This window comes from Schistocerca americana, chromosome 7 (assembly GCF_021461395.2).
Source record: "Schistocerca americana isolate TAMUIC-IGC-003095 chromosome 7, iqSchAmer2.1, whole genome shotgun sequence".
In the NCBI taxonomy this organism is placed as follows: Eukaryota; Metazoa; Arthropoda; class Insecta; order Orthoptera; family Acrididae; genus Schistocerca; species Schistocerca americana.
In genome coordinates, this window is record NC_060125.1 from 554,074,807 (window position 1) to 554,095,979 (window position 21,173).

The window sequence follows — 21,173 nt, forward strand, 5'->3', positions numbered from 1 at the left end:
TGTGCGTGTGCGTGCGTTCGCGCGCGTTTTGGTGGGGAGGGGAGGGGGGGGGGGGTTCGAATCCCTGGGGTAGGATACGGTTCATCCTGGACTGGAACAACTGATTGCACATACTCACCAGGGTTTCAATTATTTACCATTGTGCCTGGAAATGACCAACATATTGCACACAAATTGGAGTTACACTGCCTATCTGATTTAGCAAATATTGTAGCCCATGATTATGTCGCACCTATTCCCAGCTCATTACTGTATGTGTCATACCCAGTTTAAGACCCCGTTGCAAGACCTGTCCACTACATCAACCCAGTGTATCCTACTGAAGTCCCACCACAGGATCACCTGTGAAAGCTGCCGTACCATATACCAGCTCTACTGAAATTTGTGCTAAGTATTCTGTGTTGCCATGGCCACCGTCAAACTGTGCCTGAGAGCAGAGTTTTCCAGCCATTGGCAGAACATGCTGCGGAACACAATAAGCTTGATTTTAATGGCTGTGTCATGACATGTGCTGTCTTTATGCTTCCTCTCAGTATTTCCCTCTCTTCTACCTACCTCTCCAAATCCATTCCTCCATGTCATCGTCTGATCATTAAGACACACACTCCTCTGTCTGTGCCAGAACGAGCTAACAAGTGCCACATTCCTATTCTTTGTATGTGCTACCACTCCCTCCTAGCTGTTAGCCGTTCTTCCCGAACCCTCCCTCCCACACCATACCTCTGTTTTTCCCCTTGCCCACTCCACACAACACAACCTCTCATTCCGGTCAAGTTTCGAAGTGTGTACAATGTGTAATCTACACCTCTGATAAGGATTCATCCAAAAACTAGCAAAGTTTTTAGTCCAGTGTACTTGCCTTTCAGTGATACAGAACTACATTTGGTGAGCTGTCACCTTTCTCCTTAAATTTTTTACATTTCATCTGACTTCCCATTACCATATTTATAATTTTTTTCTACTTTTAAATGTTTTTGTCAACAGTACTGTGAATTTTGTCCACTGAAGATAAATATCTGCCAGCAATTCTTTCTACTCAAAACTGCTTGCTATCTGTTCTGAAATCTAATCACAAATTGTCTGTGTTACATTTCCTCATTAATGTAAATGCAGGGCGTATAGAAGATTCTGATGAAGATGAATACGATTCAGAGCTGGACGACTTCATAGATGATGGACCAGAGGATGGAGAGGATTACTCAAAACACATCAGAGAAATTTTTGGTTATGATAAATCGAGGTATGGTACAACATACTTTCTTAATTGTGGAATTTTAGCCTTTGATCAGTCAGTGTTTTATGCTTTGATATTTATTGACTATGGATTTTCCTACAGTTTTAAATATTTTATTCTAAATGTGAGAAAAACAACCTGTGACATGTAGGGTTGTGAGGCCAGGTGTATAAATGTAACATTCAGCTGTGCAAGTACGTGTAATTGGCCACTGTGGAGGTGTGCTTACACTACAGGCAATACTTGCGCAACAACCATGTAACTTGGCAGAAAAATCATTAAAAAAAACCATTGACAGTGTTTTGATTGCGCTGTGACCAAAAGTTGTACAACTATCAAATGACAGACATTCGTATGTGGTCGTATATTGGCAGTTGATCTGCAGTTATACAGACATATTTTTAAGAAACACATCCGCTGTCACACTCTCTGTTTAATCTCTTAAGATGTGGAAATTATCACCTATAACATGGAGTTGTTTTTTTGAAATTGTGGGGCAAAAGCCTGTGTGAGAATTTTAGTCCTTCACCAAAAAGCTGTACCTGATTTATTGTGCTTTATTAATTAATGAATAATGTTAATTAAAATTACTCCAAATATACTCCACTTACCTCAGCGTGAAATCCAGGATGGAATAATGACATATTGCGTGTTTTTGACAACTCTTCCACTGTATGGGAAGTAACATGCCACTTGCCTCAGTTGAGCACCTAATCTTCTTTTAGGTGATAGAGCGTTTCCATGGCATATGCATGAACCATTTAGTGCCAGTATTTAATTGCAAATCTACTCATTTGTGGTATAAAACTGCAAACACTTTTTTGGATATTTCTTCATGATTTAAATACAATATATGGAAATTCTATGTAACAACCTGTCACTGTTAATCTGTATACACTACCACCTCATCTTCCTCTTTGTTTGTGATCTTTATAAACCAAAACACAGGTGACAACTTTTACATTGTTTGTGGAACATACTGTAAGTATAAAGCACATACATTAATGCCTGTTATTAATACTACTATATAATATGTGGTCAACAATCCTAAACTTCTGATTCTTAGTTTTCTCATCCATTGTTTTCATTATATGTGTGTGCAACATTAACATAGTAGTGCAGCATTGTAACTCACACCTGGCTACACCCTTTAAAATCTTGCATATAATTCCTCCCCTTTTTTTAGGTATCTTGATATAGATGATGACGACGAGTGTATGGAAGCAGATTTTGCCCAAGTATTAAAGGAGGAATTTGTCAGCACAAAAATAGGTATGTAACATTTTTTGGGTATTCTGTATCTAGTTAAGTAGTGTGTAGTAATCTTTTTTCTGGATAAGCACAAATTACTTAAATTAAAAAGTTAGTCTCTTAACCCTGTTTTAGAATGTATTTCTTACATTGTGCGGGAATCACTTTTTACCTCTTGACATATATCTCTGAATGATACCTGTTTCAGCTGTAGTTTCAGCTCTCTGAGACTACAGACGTGTGTGCAAGTTGCACTTGCGCGCGCGCGCGCGTGTGTGTGTGTGTGTGTGTGTGTGTGTGTGTGTGTGTGTGTGTGTGTCTACTCTGCCTTCTTTTTCTAGTCTGTGCCTCATTTCTTCAATAATTATTGCACATAAACTTCTTGTTCTTAAACTTTTTAAGTTCAGTTTAGTATTTCATTTTTGTATAACATATGGATAGGCTACAGTCCTGCCTCATTCCCTCCTCAACTAATGCCTCCCTTTCATGTCCTTTGACTCTTAGAATGGCAGTCTGATTTTTGTACAAATTGTACATACCCTTTAACACTTTGTATTATATCGCTTATAACTTCAGAATTTCAAAGATTGTGTGCCTTTCAACATGGGAGAAAGATTGTTCCAAATGTACAAATGCTATAAATGTGGCTTTAACCTACCTCTTACGATAAATCGTAGTGTCATTATTGCGTCGCATGCGATAGCAACTGATTACAGCATCCCTGACAAACACCAGGAGTAAGTCCCGAAAGGATATCCAAAGTGTCTGGGTACTTGTTGTGTATCTGAAATGGATGGCTGTTGAAAGTTTTATTTTATTTGGTGCAATAAATCTTCTTCTTCTTCTTCTTCTTCCATTGGCACTACATCAGGGGATGGGACTTGCCCTCCTCAATAATTTTCTGCCATTCCTCTCTGGACTTCGCTGTGGACCTCCAGTTACGGCAACCGACTCGGGCAGCATCCTCTCCAACCTCGTCACTCCATCTCAACCTAGATCGTCCTCTTGCTCTTCTTCCTACATGTTCACTGCAGCAGGCTTTCCTTGCAGGATCTGTCTCATCAATTCGCGTTACATGTCCAGCCCATCTCAGTCTACACACCTTTATGAAGTTTACCACGTCATCCTCTTTATAGCAGTCACAAAGTTCTTCATTTCTTCACCTTTTCCAGGTCCCATTTTCATATACAGGTCTAAATTTCCTCCTCAATGTACTTCTTTCATGTGATCTCAGTTTGCTTTCACCCTGCTTCGTAATTGTCCATGTTTCTGAGCCATAAGTACTGGGTGTATCAGCGTTTTGTAAAGTCGGCACTTAGTCCCTCGTGATATAAGCTTGGATTTAAAATGTCGCAACATTCCAAAGTAGCATCAGTTAGAAGCACTTCTGCAAGCCTTAATTTCAGTAAAGGTGGTGCCATTTGCTTCTATTTTTTGAGTCCAGATAGGTGAAACATTCCACTCGCTCAAATGTCATGCCATCAACGGTTATTGTGGGCTGTAAGGGTTAGTTAGTGCCATTATACATATACTTCGTCTCTCCTTCATTAATTCTCAGACCCATCTCCTCTGCACTCAGTTTTAGAGCTGAAAATGCACTTTGTAGATCTCTATGTGTTCTGTTAATTAAATCCAAGTCATCTGCATATCACAGCAATTGTACAGACTCATAGTAGATAGTTCTCTTGTCTGAATACCTGATTTGCACACCACTTTTTCAAGTGCCAGGTTGAAAAGTAGGCCGGAAATCCGATCTCCATGCCTTAGTCCAGTTCGAGTGGGAAACGAAGGTGATAGCCTTGACTGCACCCGCACGGTACACTGGGGATACTTTAGGGTGATCTCTATTAAATGCACCAATTTTCCAGATGCTTGAAATTCCCGCATTGCCTCATAAGTTTGGCCTGGTTTATTGTGTCATATGCAGATTTTTAGTAAATGAAAAGATTGTGCACACCAACATTGAATTCATTGGTCTTTTCTACTATTCGTCGGAGAGTAAATACCTGGTTTACAGTTGACTTTCCTGGTTTGAACCCGCATTGATAGCTTCCAATATCATCTTCTGCTATAGGTGAAAGTCTACTAAACAGGATATTTGAAAGTACTTTATATGTAATATTTAAAAGTGTTATGCTTCTGCAGTTGCTGCATTCAAATAGATCTCCTTTCTTATGCACCAGATGCACTATCCGTACATTCGATTCTTCTGGTAGCTCTTACTTTTCCCAGATCAAGAACACAATCTTGTAGATCCTACGATTTAGCTCAACTCCTCCATCTTCCAATAGTTCAGATGCTACATTGTCAGTCCCTGGCGCTTTATTGTTCTTCAGTCGGGCGATTGCTTTGTTCACTTCTCCTTGGGAAGGGGGAGGTACTATGGCATCATCTTCTGGAGCGACTGGGATATGTTCAATAGGGGAATCTGAAGCATCCAACAGTCACTGAAATACTGTACCCAACACTCCAGTACCTCTTGATCATCGGTTAGTAGTGTCCCATTTTTACTTTTACACAAGTTGATGCGCTGTTTAAATACTCTTCTTTCACTTTTAATTTCCTGATAAAATTTTCTATCATCATTTGTTTTTACAATTGTCTTTCCAATTGTCTCCAGTTCTTCAATCTGCTTTCCTTCCCATTCCATTTTCTTTCACCGATGCAGTTTCTTCTTTTCTTTTATCTAAATGATTTCTTACCGCTAAATGAGTGTATGATTTCTCAAGCATTTTCCTGTATGCCAGATTTTTCTCCCGACTTACTCTCTTACATTCTTCATCAGACCAGGAATTCCTCAGTTGTTTTCCTTCTTTCCCTAGCACTACTTCTGTTGCTTTAATGACTGCATCCCTGCAAGAGTTCCATCCCTGAACCTGGTTATCACTTACACTAGGGGTGTTTAATGCAAGATTCTCAGCAACCTTCTTAGAGTATGTTTTAAAGAAGTCTTCATTTTTTAACTTCGATGCTACATACTTACTTAGAGGTGTTCCTTGACTTTTCTTGCAATAGATATTCAAGCTCGTAGTTTTGCTATGAATCTACATTAACTCCTCTGTAAGTTTGTACATCTAGTAAGTTTGAGGAATGCCTGCTATCAATAATTACATGATCAGTTTGGTTGAAGGTATGCTGATCAGGGCTACACCATGCTGCTTTATGAACCCTTTTGTGTGGGAATATAGTGCTACCTACAGCCATGTTATGTGACAGTGCAAACTGAATGCCTCTGTGACCATTGCTATTTGTGTATTCATGAAGGCTGTGCTTTCCTCTTGCTGGGAGGTAATGTTCTTTACAAATCTGTGCAGTGAGGTCTCCAGTAATTATTTTAGTGTCATACACAGGGCATCTGTCATATGTTTTCTTGAGGTTCTCAAAGAAGGTGTCTTTATCCTGGTCATCTGATACTTCTGTGGGTGCATGTACATTGATATGAGTAGTTTGAGAATTGGGTCTTCAATCTCATATGTGAGATCCTAGAAGTTATTCCAGTGAATCCACTCACTAGGTGTTTAAATTTTTGTCTTACCCCTCCTGTACCAAATTCATGGTAGCTCTCTGAACCATGGTAGAAAATTATCCAGCTTCCCATATCAAGCACTCCATGTCTAGTCATCATATTTCCTGTAGGGCAATTATACCTGCCATGGTTTTATTGAGTTGATCTAGCAGTGACCTCAGGGCCCCTCCCCTGTACAGTGATTGTACATTCCAGGTTCCAATAAACACATCATTTTTTCGTTTTTGTTTGCCTTTAACAGTGACATGTCATCGTCAATAAATCCATCCGGCTTCTTTACTCTGAGGTTTGTGAACAAGAATTTTTTTACAGGAAGGGTTTGTTAGCCGCTTGCCCGACCTCCAACTTGGAGGACCGGGATTTGTATGAGGTTTACTCCTTTAGGGAAGCTGGCTTCATTGCACCTGTAGAGCCCTCCCTGCCCTATGTTGTGGGACACACTTTGTGTGGCCCCTTTGTCAAGACCACTCCGGCTTGGGTGATCCTGCCATTATCTACACTACCGCCGACACAGCTCTTGACTTCATCAGAGCACGCAAACCCTCCCGCCTGGCACTGAAGGTACCTTCGGTAGGGCAGTGTCCCTTGGGAAGGATTTTTAATCATTTTACATGTACAAATTCTGGCACACTGTCATGTTAACATGGTGACTTGCCTCCTACACAAGCCCCAATCCTGAAATATCTAAGTTTGAAGGGAAAAGGAAAAAAAATCGATTCATCTTGAAGGTGTCTGAATCCATTTCACACTTACAGTTCATGAAGATAGAGGAAATGAAGTAATAACATTAAGCTGTGCACAGAAAACCAATCGAATAAATACCACAGTATTTATAGTGGTAAAGTCATGTTATTTTATCCCTAAAGTACACGTGAGAATGGGCCAAATCTATGAGAATACGAGACAACTCTGGATATAAGACAAACTGCCCCCCCCTCCCCTTTTTTAAGTATCTCCTGAGAAAATTCTGTTTTCAGCATACTCTGACTAATCAAAGTTACAAACTGTTTTATGAGTATGAAGTCTACTTCTTCTTCTTCTTCTTCTTCTTCTTCTTCTTCTTCTTCCACTCCAGGCTTAGGTCTAGGGCCTGCTCTGGTCTCAAATCTCATCCTTGGGCTCCCCGCACTTCTCCTGCCCACAAGGTTTACAATCCGTTGCTAGTTTAGGAAGTCTTTGTGGTGACAAGACATATGAAGTGCATGTTCTCCCCAGCTTTCTTTGTATTGGATTCCTAATTCTTCCCTTATTACTTCATTTATAATTTTGTCTTCGTTAGTGCAGCCTTTCACAGATCTTAGACATTTCATTTCTGATGCTTTTAGTTGCTGTAAATCTTCATTCCTTAGCGTCCAACTTTTTGCCCCATATAAAGTAGGAACTGCCGTGACTTCACAAAATATCAGTTATGTCCCTTTCCTTATTTTACCCTTAAGTGTTTTTGTTCTTGTGCCACATATACACTGGTAAGTAGTAGTTTTTATTCTGTATATCTGTATCGATCATATGATGTCACATCCTACATACTTGAAATTGGGTACCTGTTCTATCAGTTTATTATTGAGGACTGTTTTTGTTTGCACTGAGTGAATACCTAAAAAGGCCATAGTTTTCATTTCATTTATAGATGTAATATGATTGTAGCTTTTACTTTAGTTTATGGATATAAAGTATCAGCCAAATAAAAGTTAACATTATACCTATTCTAAACTTAGAATAAAATAAACAAAAAGAAATGGTTTACATTAATTTTTATCTTCCTTTCCTCTTTTGATTACTATGTAAGCATCTGTAGTATCACCATTTTTTATTATAGAAATGGGTCATGAAGACATGGCTGTTTTAGTTGTAATCCAACTTAAATGCTATTTCATTAACAGGTATACTGGAAGATCTGGAGGACATAAAGAAGGAACAAGAAGAAAAAAGAAGGAAAGCCCTGTTAAAGAAGAGAAAAATGAGATAGATCTGTGGGTTTCCACACCGTCTTACCCCAGTGTAATATAAGGGAGCAGTGTGATAGAGAAATCTAAGTATAGATTTTTTATGAAATTGTAACTGGGGACCTATGCATGTACAAAAGTTTGCTTTGTAATATTTTTGAATCCTTCTGGATCATAATCAGTATGTATCATATGTTTGTTAAGTCACACAAATTTCCTTCTTGTATTAATTTAGTTGCATTTTTGTTAATAGTGGTCAACAAATATGTCACAAGTGTATAAAACAAGCAGCTAAGAACTCTGGAAGACACTGCCAGAATGTGTGTGTGTGTGTGTGTGTGTGTGTGTGTGTGTGTGTGTGTGTGAGAGAGAGAGAGAGAGAGAGAGAGAGAGAGAGTACATAAATTGGTTTGTAATATACTTCCATTATAACAGCATTTGATTCTAAATAAAATTACAATAGTTGCCTGTAAATTACATTTGATAATTATATAAAAGGTATCTGTAAATATTAAAAGCGAGTATTAATATAGAAGCCATATGGTTTCCAAATTTCTTTTAAATAATTTGATTTGAGGAGTGGAAAAAAAATTATCATCTGAAGTATGTATTTATGAGTTTAATCTCTAAAAAGTAATGTGCCACTACTTCAAAGTCTTCACTGCAACTGCACCAAAATTTGTATTACAACAGTTGACAGTAAGATTTTTATTCATTAGTGTTGGTATCCCATTTCTGCTGTGTGGAATTTGTGACCTGTCAGTATATGGATGCTGTTTCACATCAAGCAATGAAACTGGGTGTCATTGCAGGGAAGGATCTTGGTGGCGGATCTTCCTCAGATATGTACGTTGATTGGTGCTGACAATTTCACTTTTGCCTTCTAATAAAAAGTGTATATTTTGTGACATAAATCTATAGCAGTGCAGCTTTACATCAGTTCAAGATAAATACCTCAGACATTATGAGTACTGGTTTTCAGAATAAATAACTTGTGATTTAATACAGTCATAAATGATAAGAGATGTTATGAATAATTTGAGTTACATAATTTTTTAAAGAAGTCAATGACTATTACTCTTTTATGGCAAATTTTATTGAAAGTTAATCGCATATTGAATCAAAAGAAGAAAAATCAACACACACACACACACAGGGACAATTTGTGTTAAGTTCTTGACTGTCACCACAATTAAACCAAATAAAACTATTAAGGTCAGAGTAAGTATTGTTGATAGATGTACACTCAACAGACGAATAAGACTGAAAAATAGTATGGCATTTCAACTAAGCTTGTGAGATAGAACCAAGTCCAAACTTGTTCTTGCAGTGTAGTGTAGAAAGCATTGTTACTAAGTAAATGAACACCCCCCCCCCCCCCCCCCCAGCCCTCCTTACCCAACCATATATTTTTCCTTCAGAATTTATTTTATTAGTTGTTATGTAGGTCTGCTAGAGTGTTTTGAAAGGCAACAATATCCTTGCTGTCTATTTAGGTCTTGTAAATATGTCAGAAGTGGTAATGGAATGCTTGTGAAAGTGAGTTTTTTGGTCATAATGATAATTACTTTGTTTTCAATGTGTAAGTAATTACTGCCAAAATATCTTTTATTGAAGAAAGTGTAAAGTGTGAATTTAATCTACGAATCTCGTAGCTTTTGATGCTTTGGCTTATGTATGCTTCATATGCCAATAATTTGCATTTTAGAATATAAATGTTTAATCGTGAAAGTTGTTAAAGCCATTAAATATGTGATGCTGTTCTGTTGTTATCGCAGTTTATTTAAAAATAGTGATATTTATTGTTTTTCTCCTTTTGGTTATCAGATCTCATTATACTTTTAAAATCTGTGCATAACAGTAAATGTTATTCATAGTTTGTTGTAAGCTGTAAATAGTTCTTATATTTCTCAGCAGAAAGACAATATGTTATTGCAAAGAACAAAACAAAGTAAATATTAAGAATGATAAAAGGGGACTTAAAAGCAGACAGCTATTACTCCATTTGTAAGTTATCGCACAGCTGTAGTCTCTTTTTTCGTTGTTAAGTATTCAGGATGTGTATGCATTTTTCCATAAAAACATAAACTGAAATGTATGTTTGTTCAATTATATTCAATACGTTTTGTTACTTTTCTGATTAATATTTAATACTTCTCAACCTTTTAGAATCGTGTTCTCTGAAAGTAATGATGACTTACCAGTGTGAAAGCACAAGTGTTAGTTTTCATCCATTTTAAAGAAAAGCATACGCAATATGAATCATCAGATAATCTTGACAGATTACTAATTTTTTATTTTAGTTAGAAAGATTCTAAAGACACTTGACATTCCCCATTACCAAGGCATCATTTTCGTACATACCTTGTGCACATTATGGTCACAAATTTGTATAATGCTTATTGTTGCTGATTGTATGTGTAAAATGTCATCTGTCTAAGAGCTGTTTTATATAATTTGTGAGTGGTTTTTGCTTGCTTCTTGTCTCGGTTGGTGTATTTATTTTCATGTACAGTTTATAGTGGTGTTAGCATTTTGTGAGTTTTATTTTCCCCAAGCAGGCATAAACAACATAAAGAAACTATAGCACAGCATTTAAATAAGAGTAACAAGAAAGTGTATGAAACGGCTGCTTGCTGTCTATAATATCATTTATATTTTTCTGTGATATTTACAGTCAAGTGTTATTGTTACGTTAACAAAAGTACTACTCATGTTTGAATATACTCATTTTTAAAAAAGCAGAAATATGTGCTTTATTTGTTGATGTCATTTAAGTTGACAGAATTTTCCAGTGTATATTGCTTGTCGAAAGGGGAGAGATCCCCAATAGTTTTTGTGTCATTAATTTGTTCTGGAGCAGCACTGCATCTTTTCAAGACATTGATTACTTTCCCAGTGGAAGTTAACACACAGTGAACATTGCTCTTTTGTTCTTTTTCTCAAAATCTGACAGATTATGTGTATTTATAAAAACTATGCCACAGACCTTTAAAAGAAGAAAAGAAAAAGGAAAGAAAAAAAAAATACCTTGATATTGCAAGTAGTTTGTTTTTCGAATGTTTCTTTGCACTCAGTTCATATTATTTTGATGTATAGTGGCATAAAGAAATAGCTGGAAGAGCAGTGTAGTTCTTGCCTTACTAGTTATAGTGACAGTATTTTGATATTGTATGTTTACAGCTGTAGTCACCCACATTTTGTATCAGAATCTCAGTGTGTGTGTGTGTGTGTGCGTGCGTGCATGCGCGCGCACGTGTGAGGGAATGAGTGGTGGTGGTGGCGGCGGTGGAGGGGGGGGGGGGGTAGGTCAGATTTTCATTTCACGAAAAAAAAACATCGTGCATTTATAAAGAAAAGTGCTAATTTTAACTATATTGGAATTCACATACCACTTGTTTTACATTTAAACTTGGACAACATTTTGTTTGTTGATCTTTATAATGTCTTACTGAGTTTGTAAAATCTTTAAAATTATGATGCATTTATACAGATGCAAGGTAGCAGTTGACTTACTCCATCTGTTAAGCTTAATGACTTCCAACACACTTCACAACCCTGTTTACATGAGGCATTTTGAGAGTCCTGTGAGCAGGCTATCCAGTGTTGAAATCGTATCTACACACCTTAAAAACACACATAACTGTCAGCATAATATAACAAAAATAATCCATTTTTGACAATATATTGTAATTGTATAGATAAAAAATCTACTCACCAAGAGGCAGCAGGAGAACACGTATAAAGAAAGGTTTCACCTATGCAAGCTTTCTGAGCTAGTGGCTCCTTCATCTGGCAGGAGGAGGAGGGGGGGGGGGGGGATGAAGGGAACGAAACTGGTTAAAGCCCCTGCAATCAGTCTTTCCTTCTCATTCCGTCAGTAAGTCTCCCCTGACTTATGGTTTCGGGTGACTTTTCTGAACTCTTTATCGCTTCTCCTAAGCCTCTCCAGTTCCTTTGCCTTCACTCCTCTTCCTTCCCCTTCAACCCTTCTGCCAAAAGGAGGAACCACTGGCTCCAGAAGCTTGTGTAAGTGAAACTTTTTCATGTGTGTGTCCTCCTGCTCTTGATTGATAAGTAGAACTTTTATCTGTCCAATTATGCTGCAATATAAACTATGTTAACCAAGGTGTCGTCCTTGTTCTATATAATTACCCAGATCTTTCTCCTTTGCCAGTCAATCACCAGTTTGTTTTTCTTTTAGTTGTTGACCTCCAGATATAAATTAGGCAGCAGAAAGTGGAGTGCAATGTAAATAATTCAAGGAATATGTGCTGTAGCTAACAACTCAGTAGACAGAAAAGATGCTGAGTCTTTGAACGTAAACAAGACAGAACTTTGTTAGTCTTTAGACAAATTCTTTTTCAGAGTTATAGAGTGTAGTGTGTTACCATGTACCTCCCCCCCCCCCCCTTCCTCACACACACACACACACAAACTGTACAGCCAAATTGTCCCTGATAAGTACATTATGCTGACTACAGCTCAAATGCAGTGAAGGTTATGGGGAGAGGAGGAGGAGGTGGGAAGTGAGAGGGAGAAAGGTGCAAATTGTACAAATGAGGCCCTGATTAGCTCACTCTGGTGCAGGCAGGGGAATTGATGATGGGGAGTAGTGGATGCAGGTGGAGAGGTTGGTGTTAGAACAGAGGGAGTGGAAACTATGGGAAAGAGGTTGTTAGTGGAGAGCGGATAAAGTTAGTGCCCAGGGGCAGGGGCTAGTGGAGATTGAAACCAGGAGGATTATGGGATTGAAGGCTGTGTTGCGAGGACAGCTCCCAACTATGTAACTCAGAGGATCTGGTATTTTGTGCCTTTAAACCTTACATTGCGTGTGGCTGCAACATGTGGATGTTACTGTTAAATTTGCTGTCAGTTCATAATGAAGTATATGTGTCTTTCCAGCTCATATTAGTGTCCCATTCCCCTTCCTCACCTATGTCCCCCTCTCCCCAACATCTAATTGACTTAAGCTGTGTAATTCTTTACGTATGTAGCAGATAGCATATTGCTCTGTGTGTTGGATTCCACATAAACTGTGAACTTGTAGATTCTACAATAATTGGAGGAGTACAGAGGTTAGAGCGTCAGCCATAATACAATGGCTACCCTAAAAGTAACCCCCTTATATTATAAAGAAAATACAGGAATACTAAAGCAAATTTATGATATAAATCTTAAAACAACACCGTTTATTACTTCTCTTCATAATTGCCAAACAGGTTTAAGCAGATTTGTGATATATCTTAATTTGATCTGCATAAAATTCTGCTGCCTGACATTATAAGAAGTCCTTGATAGCATTTTGAAGTTCTTCATTGTAATCAAAGCACTGGGAACCAAGCCACTTCTTCATGAGCACAAAATCAAAGTCACTTATAGACAAACCAGGACTGTGAGGCAGATGTTAAAAAAAATGCCACATTTGAACTGGCACAATAATTCTTGTGTTGACTGGGCAGTGTGTGGCCAAGGATTCTCACAAATGCTACACATGTAACACGGTCCCTGACTTCAGCCGTCGCACGGACGCCAAAATGGAAAATATTGAAATAAACGATATCGGAATTGAAAAACAACTGCTATCACTTAGTAGCGGAAAAGCATCCGGACCAGACGAGATACCCTTAAGATTCTACAGTGATTATGCTAAAGAACTTGCCCCCTTTCTATCAGCAATTTATCGTAGATCGCTGGAAGAACGTAAAGTACCTAGCGACTGGAAGAAAGCGCAGGTCGTTCCCATTTTCAAGAAGGGTCATAAATCAGATGCGAATAATTATAGGCCTATTTCGCTTACGTCAATCTGTTGTAGAATAATGGAACATGTTTTGTGTTCTCGTATTATGACGTTCTTAGATAATACAAATCTCCTTCATCATAACCAACATGGATTCCGCAAACAGAGATCATGTGAAACTCAGCTCGCCCTATTTGCCCAAGAAATTCACAGTGCCGTAGACACTGGCGAGCAGATTGATGCCGTATTCCTGGACTTCAGGAAGGCATTTGATACGGTTCCGCACTTACGTTTAGTGAAAAAAATACGAGCTTACGGAATATCGGACCAGGTTTGTGATTGAATTCAGGATTTCCTAGAAGAAAGAACACAACATGTCATTCTTAACGGTTCAAAATCTGCAGATGTAGAGGTAATTTCGGGAGTACCGCAGGGAAGCGTGATAGGACCTTTATTGTTTACAATATACATAAATGACTTAGTTGGCAACATCGGTAGCTCCGTGAGGCTATTTGCAGATGACACGGTTGTCTACAAGAAAGTAGCAACATCAGAAGACTCGTACGTACTCCAGGAGGACCTGCAGAGGATTAATGCATGGTGCGACAGCTGGCAGCTTTCCCTAAACGTAGATAAATGTAATATAATGCGCATACATAGGGGCAGAAATCCATTCCAGTACGATTATGCCATAGGTGGTAAATCATTGGAAGCGGTAACGACCGTAAAATACTTAGGAGTTACTATCCGGAGCGATCTGAAGTGGAATGATCACATAAAACAAATAGTGGGAAAAGCAGGCGCCAGGTTGAGATTCATAGGAAGAATTCTAAGAAAATGTGACTCATCGACGAAAGAAGTAGCTTACAAAACGCTTGTTCGCCCGATTCTTGAGTATTGCTCATCAGTATGGGACCCTTACCAGGTTGGATTAATAGAAGAGATAGACATGATCCAGCGAAAAGCAGCGCGATTCGTCATGGGGACATTTAGTCAGCGCGAGAGCGTTACGGAGATGCTGAACAAGCTCCAGTGGCGGACACTTCAAGAAAGGCGTTACGCAATACGGAGAGGTTTATTATCGAAATTACGAGAGAGCACATTCCGGGAAGAGATGGGCAACATATTACTACCGCCCACATATATCTCGCGTAATGATCACAACGAAAAGATCCGAGAAATTAGAGCAAATACGGAGACTTACAAGCAGTCGTTCTTCCCACGCACAATTCGTGAATGGAACAGGGAAGGGGGGATCAGATAGTGGTACAATAAGTACCCTCCGCCACACACCGTAAGGTGGCTCGCGGAGTATAGATGTAGATGTAGATGTAGATGTAGATGCAGTAAGAGACCACATTACTTGCTTTGAATGACTTCTTCTTTTTTTTCCCCTCTCACTAGGCTTCAGAATTGATTGTTCTTTCCCATACCATAATAGACCCAAGCAAGTTTAATTTAGTACTTCAAAAAGAGATAGCCAAAACAAGAGTGATGGAGTTAGGCAAACATTTTTTCAGTTTGTTGGGCAAAAATGGTCTGAACCCATGCCAATAGTCTCCTTGTTATCATATGAAATCCATCTCTCTTAGCTGCTCCTATTCTGATCAGTAGGTCCTCTGCAGCATTATGAAAAAAGGACATTCAGAGACGCTGCTATCTTGTAGAGTTTTTTGTTTCTCGGGCCATTTTGTAATCTGATGAGAACAGAACTTGTGGTACGCTAATTGTTTGGGGGCAGTCTCACACAAAACTCTCAGGAGAATCTATGGGACATTGTTCGACAGAAAAGATGCCAAGGAAATGCCAGTTTTTTATGTCCCCCCCCCCCCCCCCCCCCCCTGTTGTTTTCTGTACCATTTTGTTGCTGATCACATGGATGACCACTTCTATCGTTTTCATGAATATTGGTCATGAAACCACTAATGTATAACACATTTGCTCATCATATTGTTTGTGTACGTAACAAATTTTGGATTGATTGACAACATATGTTAGGATTTTTGCCAATAAAATCTGTATTATGGAACAAATTTTACAATTCGTATGATTTTCAGTTGCAACACTCTTGCTGAACGGCTATGGCAAAGAAACATTGTGGCTTCCTTGCTATCATACCACTAAGTGCCCCAAGCTACTTTGTAAGCCAGAGTAATGGCTGTTGCATTCCCTTCACTACTGTCCATACTACAAGAAACAGAGGTTACTTTTGGATAGTGTTCACATATTGCTGTTGTGTTGAAATGATGATAAGTGATCAGAAACAAAATCTTAATAATAGATTGAAATTTGATAATAGCCATTCTTCTCAAGTGAAATGCTCCCTTACCTAGACCCACAGATTTCATGCCAATTTAACCTATTTACACACCCAATCTTGCTGTTGCTTTTACTCTCCTCCCTTAACCCCCTTAAAAAAAACTCTTGTACTAGGTCTACAACTTTGCTTCCGCCATTTTTCTCGAAGTTCGGGACTTTATTGTGAAAAATTTACCAAAAAATTATGATTCATAGTACTGCCCATCGCTGGCCACTACATTCTCCCATCTTTCGGTTTGCATACAAATCCCATAGCAGAACGACTGGGTGTCTAGATCCATGAACCAATTCAATTTTGCACTGCTGATATGATCGGAAGTGCTGGTCAGCCAGACTGTATGCCATTGATCGAAAAAGTTGGTAGTCAGAGAGAGAAATGCATGGAGAATATACAACGGTAGGGATAAGACTTCTCATTTCAATGTTTCCGTGTATATTTGGCAGGTTTTGCGACATGGGTTCAAGCACTGACCTTCTGCAAAATTACCTTTATGTGTCTATCGCTGTATTGTGGCTATTTGTGTTTCAGTGCAGGGCTCAAATGCATCAATTGCTTTCAATAATGATGTCCTGTGACTGTCTTCGTCCGTTTCAGTAGCTTCGAAAACATTCTGTCTTCCACTGCCACGCCAGTCTTAGACATCAAAATCATCGTTCTTAAGACATTGAAAACATTCTTTGCACGTTCTTCCACTAATAGTTCCCTCACCATTGGTCTTAGCCAGCATTTTAAGGGGGGTAGGACGTCAAACAGGCCAATTTGGAGCAGGAGAGGCACCATAGGACGTTTTAATTTCCACTGTCTGTACTTTTACAAATAAATTCATAAAACTTTGTCAGCATGACCAGGAAAGATTCAGAATTCACACTCATAGCAGTGGAAGTTCAAAAACATAACGAAGTAATTTCAATATAATAGAGGGAAACATTCCACGTGGGAAGAATTATATATAAAAACAAAGATGAGGTGACTTGCCGAACGAAAGCGCTGGCAGGTCGATAGACACACAAACATACACACAAAATTCAAGCTTTCGCAACAAACTGTTGCCTCATCAGGAAAGAGGGAAGGAGAGGGGAAGACGAAAGGAAGTGGGTTTTAAGGGAGAGGGTAAGGAGTCATTCCAATCCCGGGAGCGGAAAGACTTACCTTAGGGGGAAAAAATGACAGGTATACACTCGCACACACACACATATCCATCCACACATACAGACACAAGCAGACATATTTACGGGAGCGGAAAGACTTACCTTAGGGGGAAAAAAGGACAGGTATACACTCGCGCACACACACACATATCCATCCACACATACAGACACAAGCAGACATATTTAAATATGTGTGCTTGTGTCTGTATGTGTGGATGGATATGTGTGTGTGTGCGCGAGTGTATACCTGTCCTGGTATGAAACTCTAGAATTTTCCAAATTATTAAAAACTGTGGTAAAAATTGAGGTAATTAGCTACAAAGTTTGTGTTTTTTCTAAACATGAAGTTTAAAATACAACAGATCATTCGTTTTTTCATAAATATGTTCTAGAGTTTCATACACCTGTAAGTATGGTATGTATGCTGTGCAAAATTCATCAAAGAATCTCTCTAACTTATGAAGAAAAGTGTACATATAGCAACAAATGCAGCCATTAGTAAGTGAAAAAAATGATGAAATTTCACACGTAAAAAAAAAAAAATATTTTGCTATGTTTTCAAACTTCCACTGCAATGAGTGTGAATCCTGAATCCATCCTGGTGATGCTGACAAAGTTTTATGAATTTATTTGTAAAAGTATAGACACTGGAAATTAAAATGTCCTGTGATGCCTCTCCTGCTCCAAGTCAGCCCATTTGATGTTCTACCCCCCTTAAGAGCCACAGCCGCAGATTTCTTTGTGTTAAAGCAGAAAATTAAAACTTCCCGCAAATGGCAAGAAATGGGTATGTAAGTTGACATACTTAATCGAGAATAACGTTATGATGCAATCACAAATCGACTAGTATTTTTATTGCATTATGTTTATAGATACCTAAGCTTATTGTATTACACCTATGACCAACTATCCAAACCCCACTTGCCGCTACTGCCGTCTATTGCAAAATGGCGGAAGCAAAGTTGTAGACCGAAGTGCTGGAGCTACAGTTTTCTGATGTTATGCTTCAGTCATCATCCTTCTGAAAATAGTAGTATGTTGTTAGCCACTTGATTCCATCTATACTGATCAGGAGAAAAGTGGAACACCCTCAATGGCTGTGTCGAGTGGCACCATGGTATAACATGTATGTACTGAGAGGATGTAGGGTTAGTGATTCATTTGTGACTGGCATCGTTGGTACATCAACTGTCCTGGCCAGCAAGATCATGAGAACTCTCACCAATTAAACATGTTTGGAACATAGTGAAATTGGAACTTATTCACTCTCTAGAGCCTTCAAGAACTACCGCCAAATTGCAACAAAAGGTGCAAGTTACTAGAGACAATCTATTGCACAATGTCATTCAGACATTGGCTTTGCAAGCCAGAATACACACCTGCTTGTCCACCAAAGGGGGAGGTACATTGTATAGATGTAACTAAACAGGTTTGGAAGATGACTTATCAACAGCTGTCAAGTAAGGTATGAAATGAATGTTTCATCATCAGCTGCTTTTATTTTAAACACACATATCAACTGGTTTCAGTCAGTATATCAATGTACAACACAGGACTTTTAGCAGCAAATATACTTGTATCAAGTGTACGCACTCTACAGTTTTCAATAAAATTTCCTTGATATTGAGGATACTAACACTTTTTGCGCAAGTCAGACTCTGTACGACTTCCCATCTCATTTTCTGGACATGCAAAGGCTAACTAATGTACGCAATTCTAAATTTACATGGAGCTGAGGTGTTACTTCCCTCCTCCTGCAGCTATAAAATAAGATTCCACACACAAATAATGTGTTGTCAAATATGCACAAGCACAAAATGTGTACAGACCCAGCATCATTGACAAGAGCAATCTGCACAGATGGGTTAGCCTGTGATGCAACACAGGTTAGTCAAAATGGTTCAAATGGCTCTGAGCACTAAGGGACTTAACATCTGAGGTCGTCCCCTAGAACTTACCACTACTTAAAACCTAACTAGCCTAAGGACATAACACACATCCATGCCCGAGGCAGGATTCGAACCTGTGACCGTAGCTGTCCCGCAGTTCCAGACTGAAGCGCCTAGAACCACTTGGCCACACTGGCCGGCTCAGGTTAGTCAACTCTGCTTTTGGGCACAGTTTAGCAGCCATTCTGGTAGTCAGGTGATTGGTAGTCATGCTCACTTAAAAGCCTATGCAAAGCTAGAACAAGGTAAGACTGATTTAACAGATGGCCCTACCTACAGTAGTGGAAATCAGTATAAAGGCAGTGTTCTACAAAAATAATATACAATGTCTGAAGCTTACATGTATCGAGTTTATTATGAAAGTAGTAGATACATTTAAAACATAATCAATCATGATGGAATCATATTGTTTCTTTCATAACATGAGTAACAAAATAAGAAGTCTGCTTTTCCTGGATGGAAACTGGTGCAAAGGTTCACTCTGTGCTGTTGTGTTATTGCAGTTTAAGTTTCTAGTACTGTGTCCAACTTCCGTTCTTCTGAATTGCCTCAAAAATTCTTCGGCTTACTTTTTTTTTTTTACTCTACTTGTATTTCACTTTTCAGCTTACATATGACCTCAAACTGCCTTCAATTGCAATAAACACTCCTTGCAAGTATTCCCCAAAGTTTTCATGGAGTTCAAATCCAAGCTACGTGCAGGCCAGTGCAAGACACCACTCTTTTTTAGAAACATACACTGATGCATTACCTTGTTGAAACATTAGACTTTTGTCCGTAGGTTCTAATACATTCTCAGTACACATATTGGAGTTCATTTAAGTGTTCACCCAAGCAATTCGTAATTTACCTTTACTGCAGAAGGCTGCCAAGGTCATAACACTTCCAGCACCAAAATTTCTTCTCATTCTTACCTGCTGCTCTGTTCTCAGATTGTGCCAATCATACTGAGATCCATCGAGACCAACCAAATTAAACTTCTTCTCATCACTGACATTCACTTTATCCCAATCTGATGTCTGTGATGAATGTTTTTCAGCAAACTCCAACCTATTCTCCTTATGTTTGGGTGTTAGAGCAGGTGTCTGCACTCATTGCTTGAATGCAAGATGTTTGTCATTTGACAAAATTTGTCATACACGTCTGGCAGTTACTGTCGACTGTAAACCAGCAACATGTGGAGAAGAATAACAGTTTGTGGCCCTTGCTTTGCACCAAAATAATAGTTTCAGTGCCTCAGTTAATTTTCTGCTTTGCCATATTTTCCATTCTGTCCATATCTTGATCCAAATCTAACAAAATCATAAATCACTGTACTGTAACGGTTGAACTTCTTGGCTGTCTGACAATTAGAGTGTCACATTTCCTGCTATAAATCAGTTTTTGCTGTTCCAGCACATAATTGTTTTCTGCATGACAATGTCACAATTCGCCCATTTAGGATCAAAGAAACGCAACTCCAAAAACAGTATTTTGGGATAATTCGATTTAAAGGTTTTATCCAAAAGACTGAGTACTTTCTAATAGTTTTCACAAACCTTTCTATGGGAAATAAAAAGTATACTTCATTGACTGTTTTCTACTAGGCGTTACTATTCTAGTTACTTGGTGGACAATAATGAAATTTGTCTGCAGTAGCATTGAACTCGCAATAAATAATTTACAGGTAAGAGAAATAATAATCTTGTTTTTTTTTTTTTTTAGTCTTCACATAACAAACATAGGAAAAATCATTTTAACTAAACACAGTGCTCCATCACAGCTGGCCGCGGTGGTCTAGCGGTTCTAGGCGCTCAGTCCGGAACCGGGGGACTGCTACGGTCGCAGGTTCGAATCCTGCCTCGGGCATGGATGTGTGTGATGTCCTTGGGTTAGTTAGGTTTAAGTAGTTCTAAGTTCTAGGGGACTGATGACCACAGATGTTAAGTCCCATAGTGCTCAGAGCCATTTGAACAATTTTTTTTTTTTAGCTCCCTCTCACCAGTTTTTCTGTTTGTGGATTACTGTTTCAAAAATAATACAAGATAGACATTTAAATGAGCCAAAATTAGTTATTTACATG

General features: G+C 38.6%; 1 protein-coding gene across 1 annotated transcript in view; it reads left to right on the forward strand.

Moving 5' to 3' along the window:
• LOC124623085 (trichohyalin-like) overlaps positions 1–10,916 on the forward strand; it is a 574,208-nt gene extending 563,292 nt beyond the window's left edge. Inside the window, exons 8-10 of the mRNA XM_047148876.1 lie at positions 1,114–1,240; positions 2,421–2,506; positions 7,892–10,916. Of these exons, the coding sequence (XP_047004832.1) occupies positions 1,114–1,240; positions 2,421–2,506; positions 7,892–7,977 (299 nt within the window). The 3' untranslated portion in view covers positions 7,978–10,916. The remainder of the gene's footprint in view (positions 1–1,113; positions 1,241–2,420; positions 2,507–7,891) is intronic.
• Positions 10,917–21,173: the final 10,257 nt, after the last annotated feature.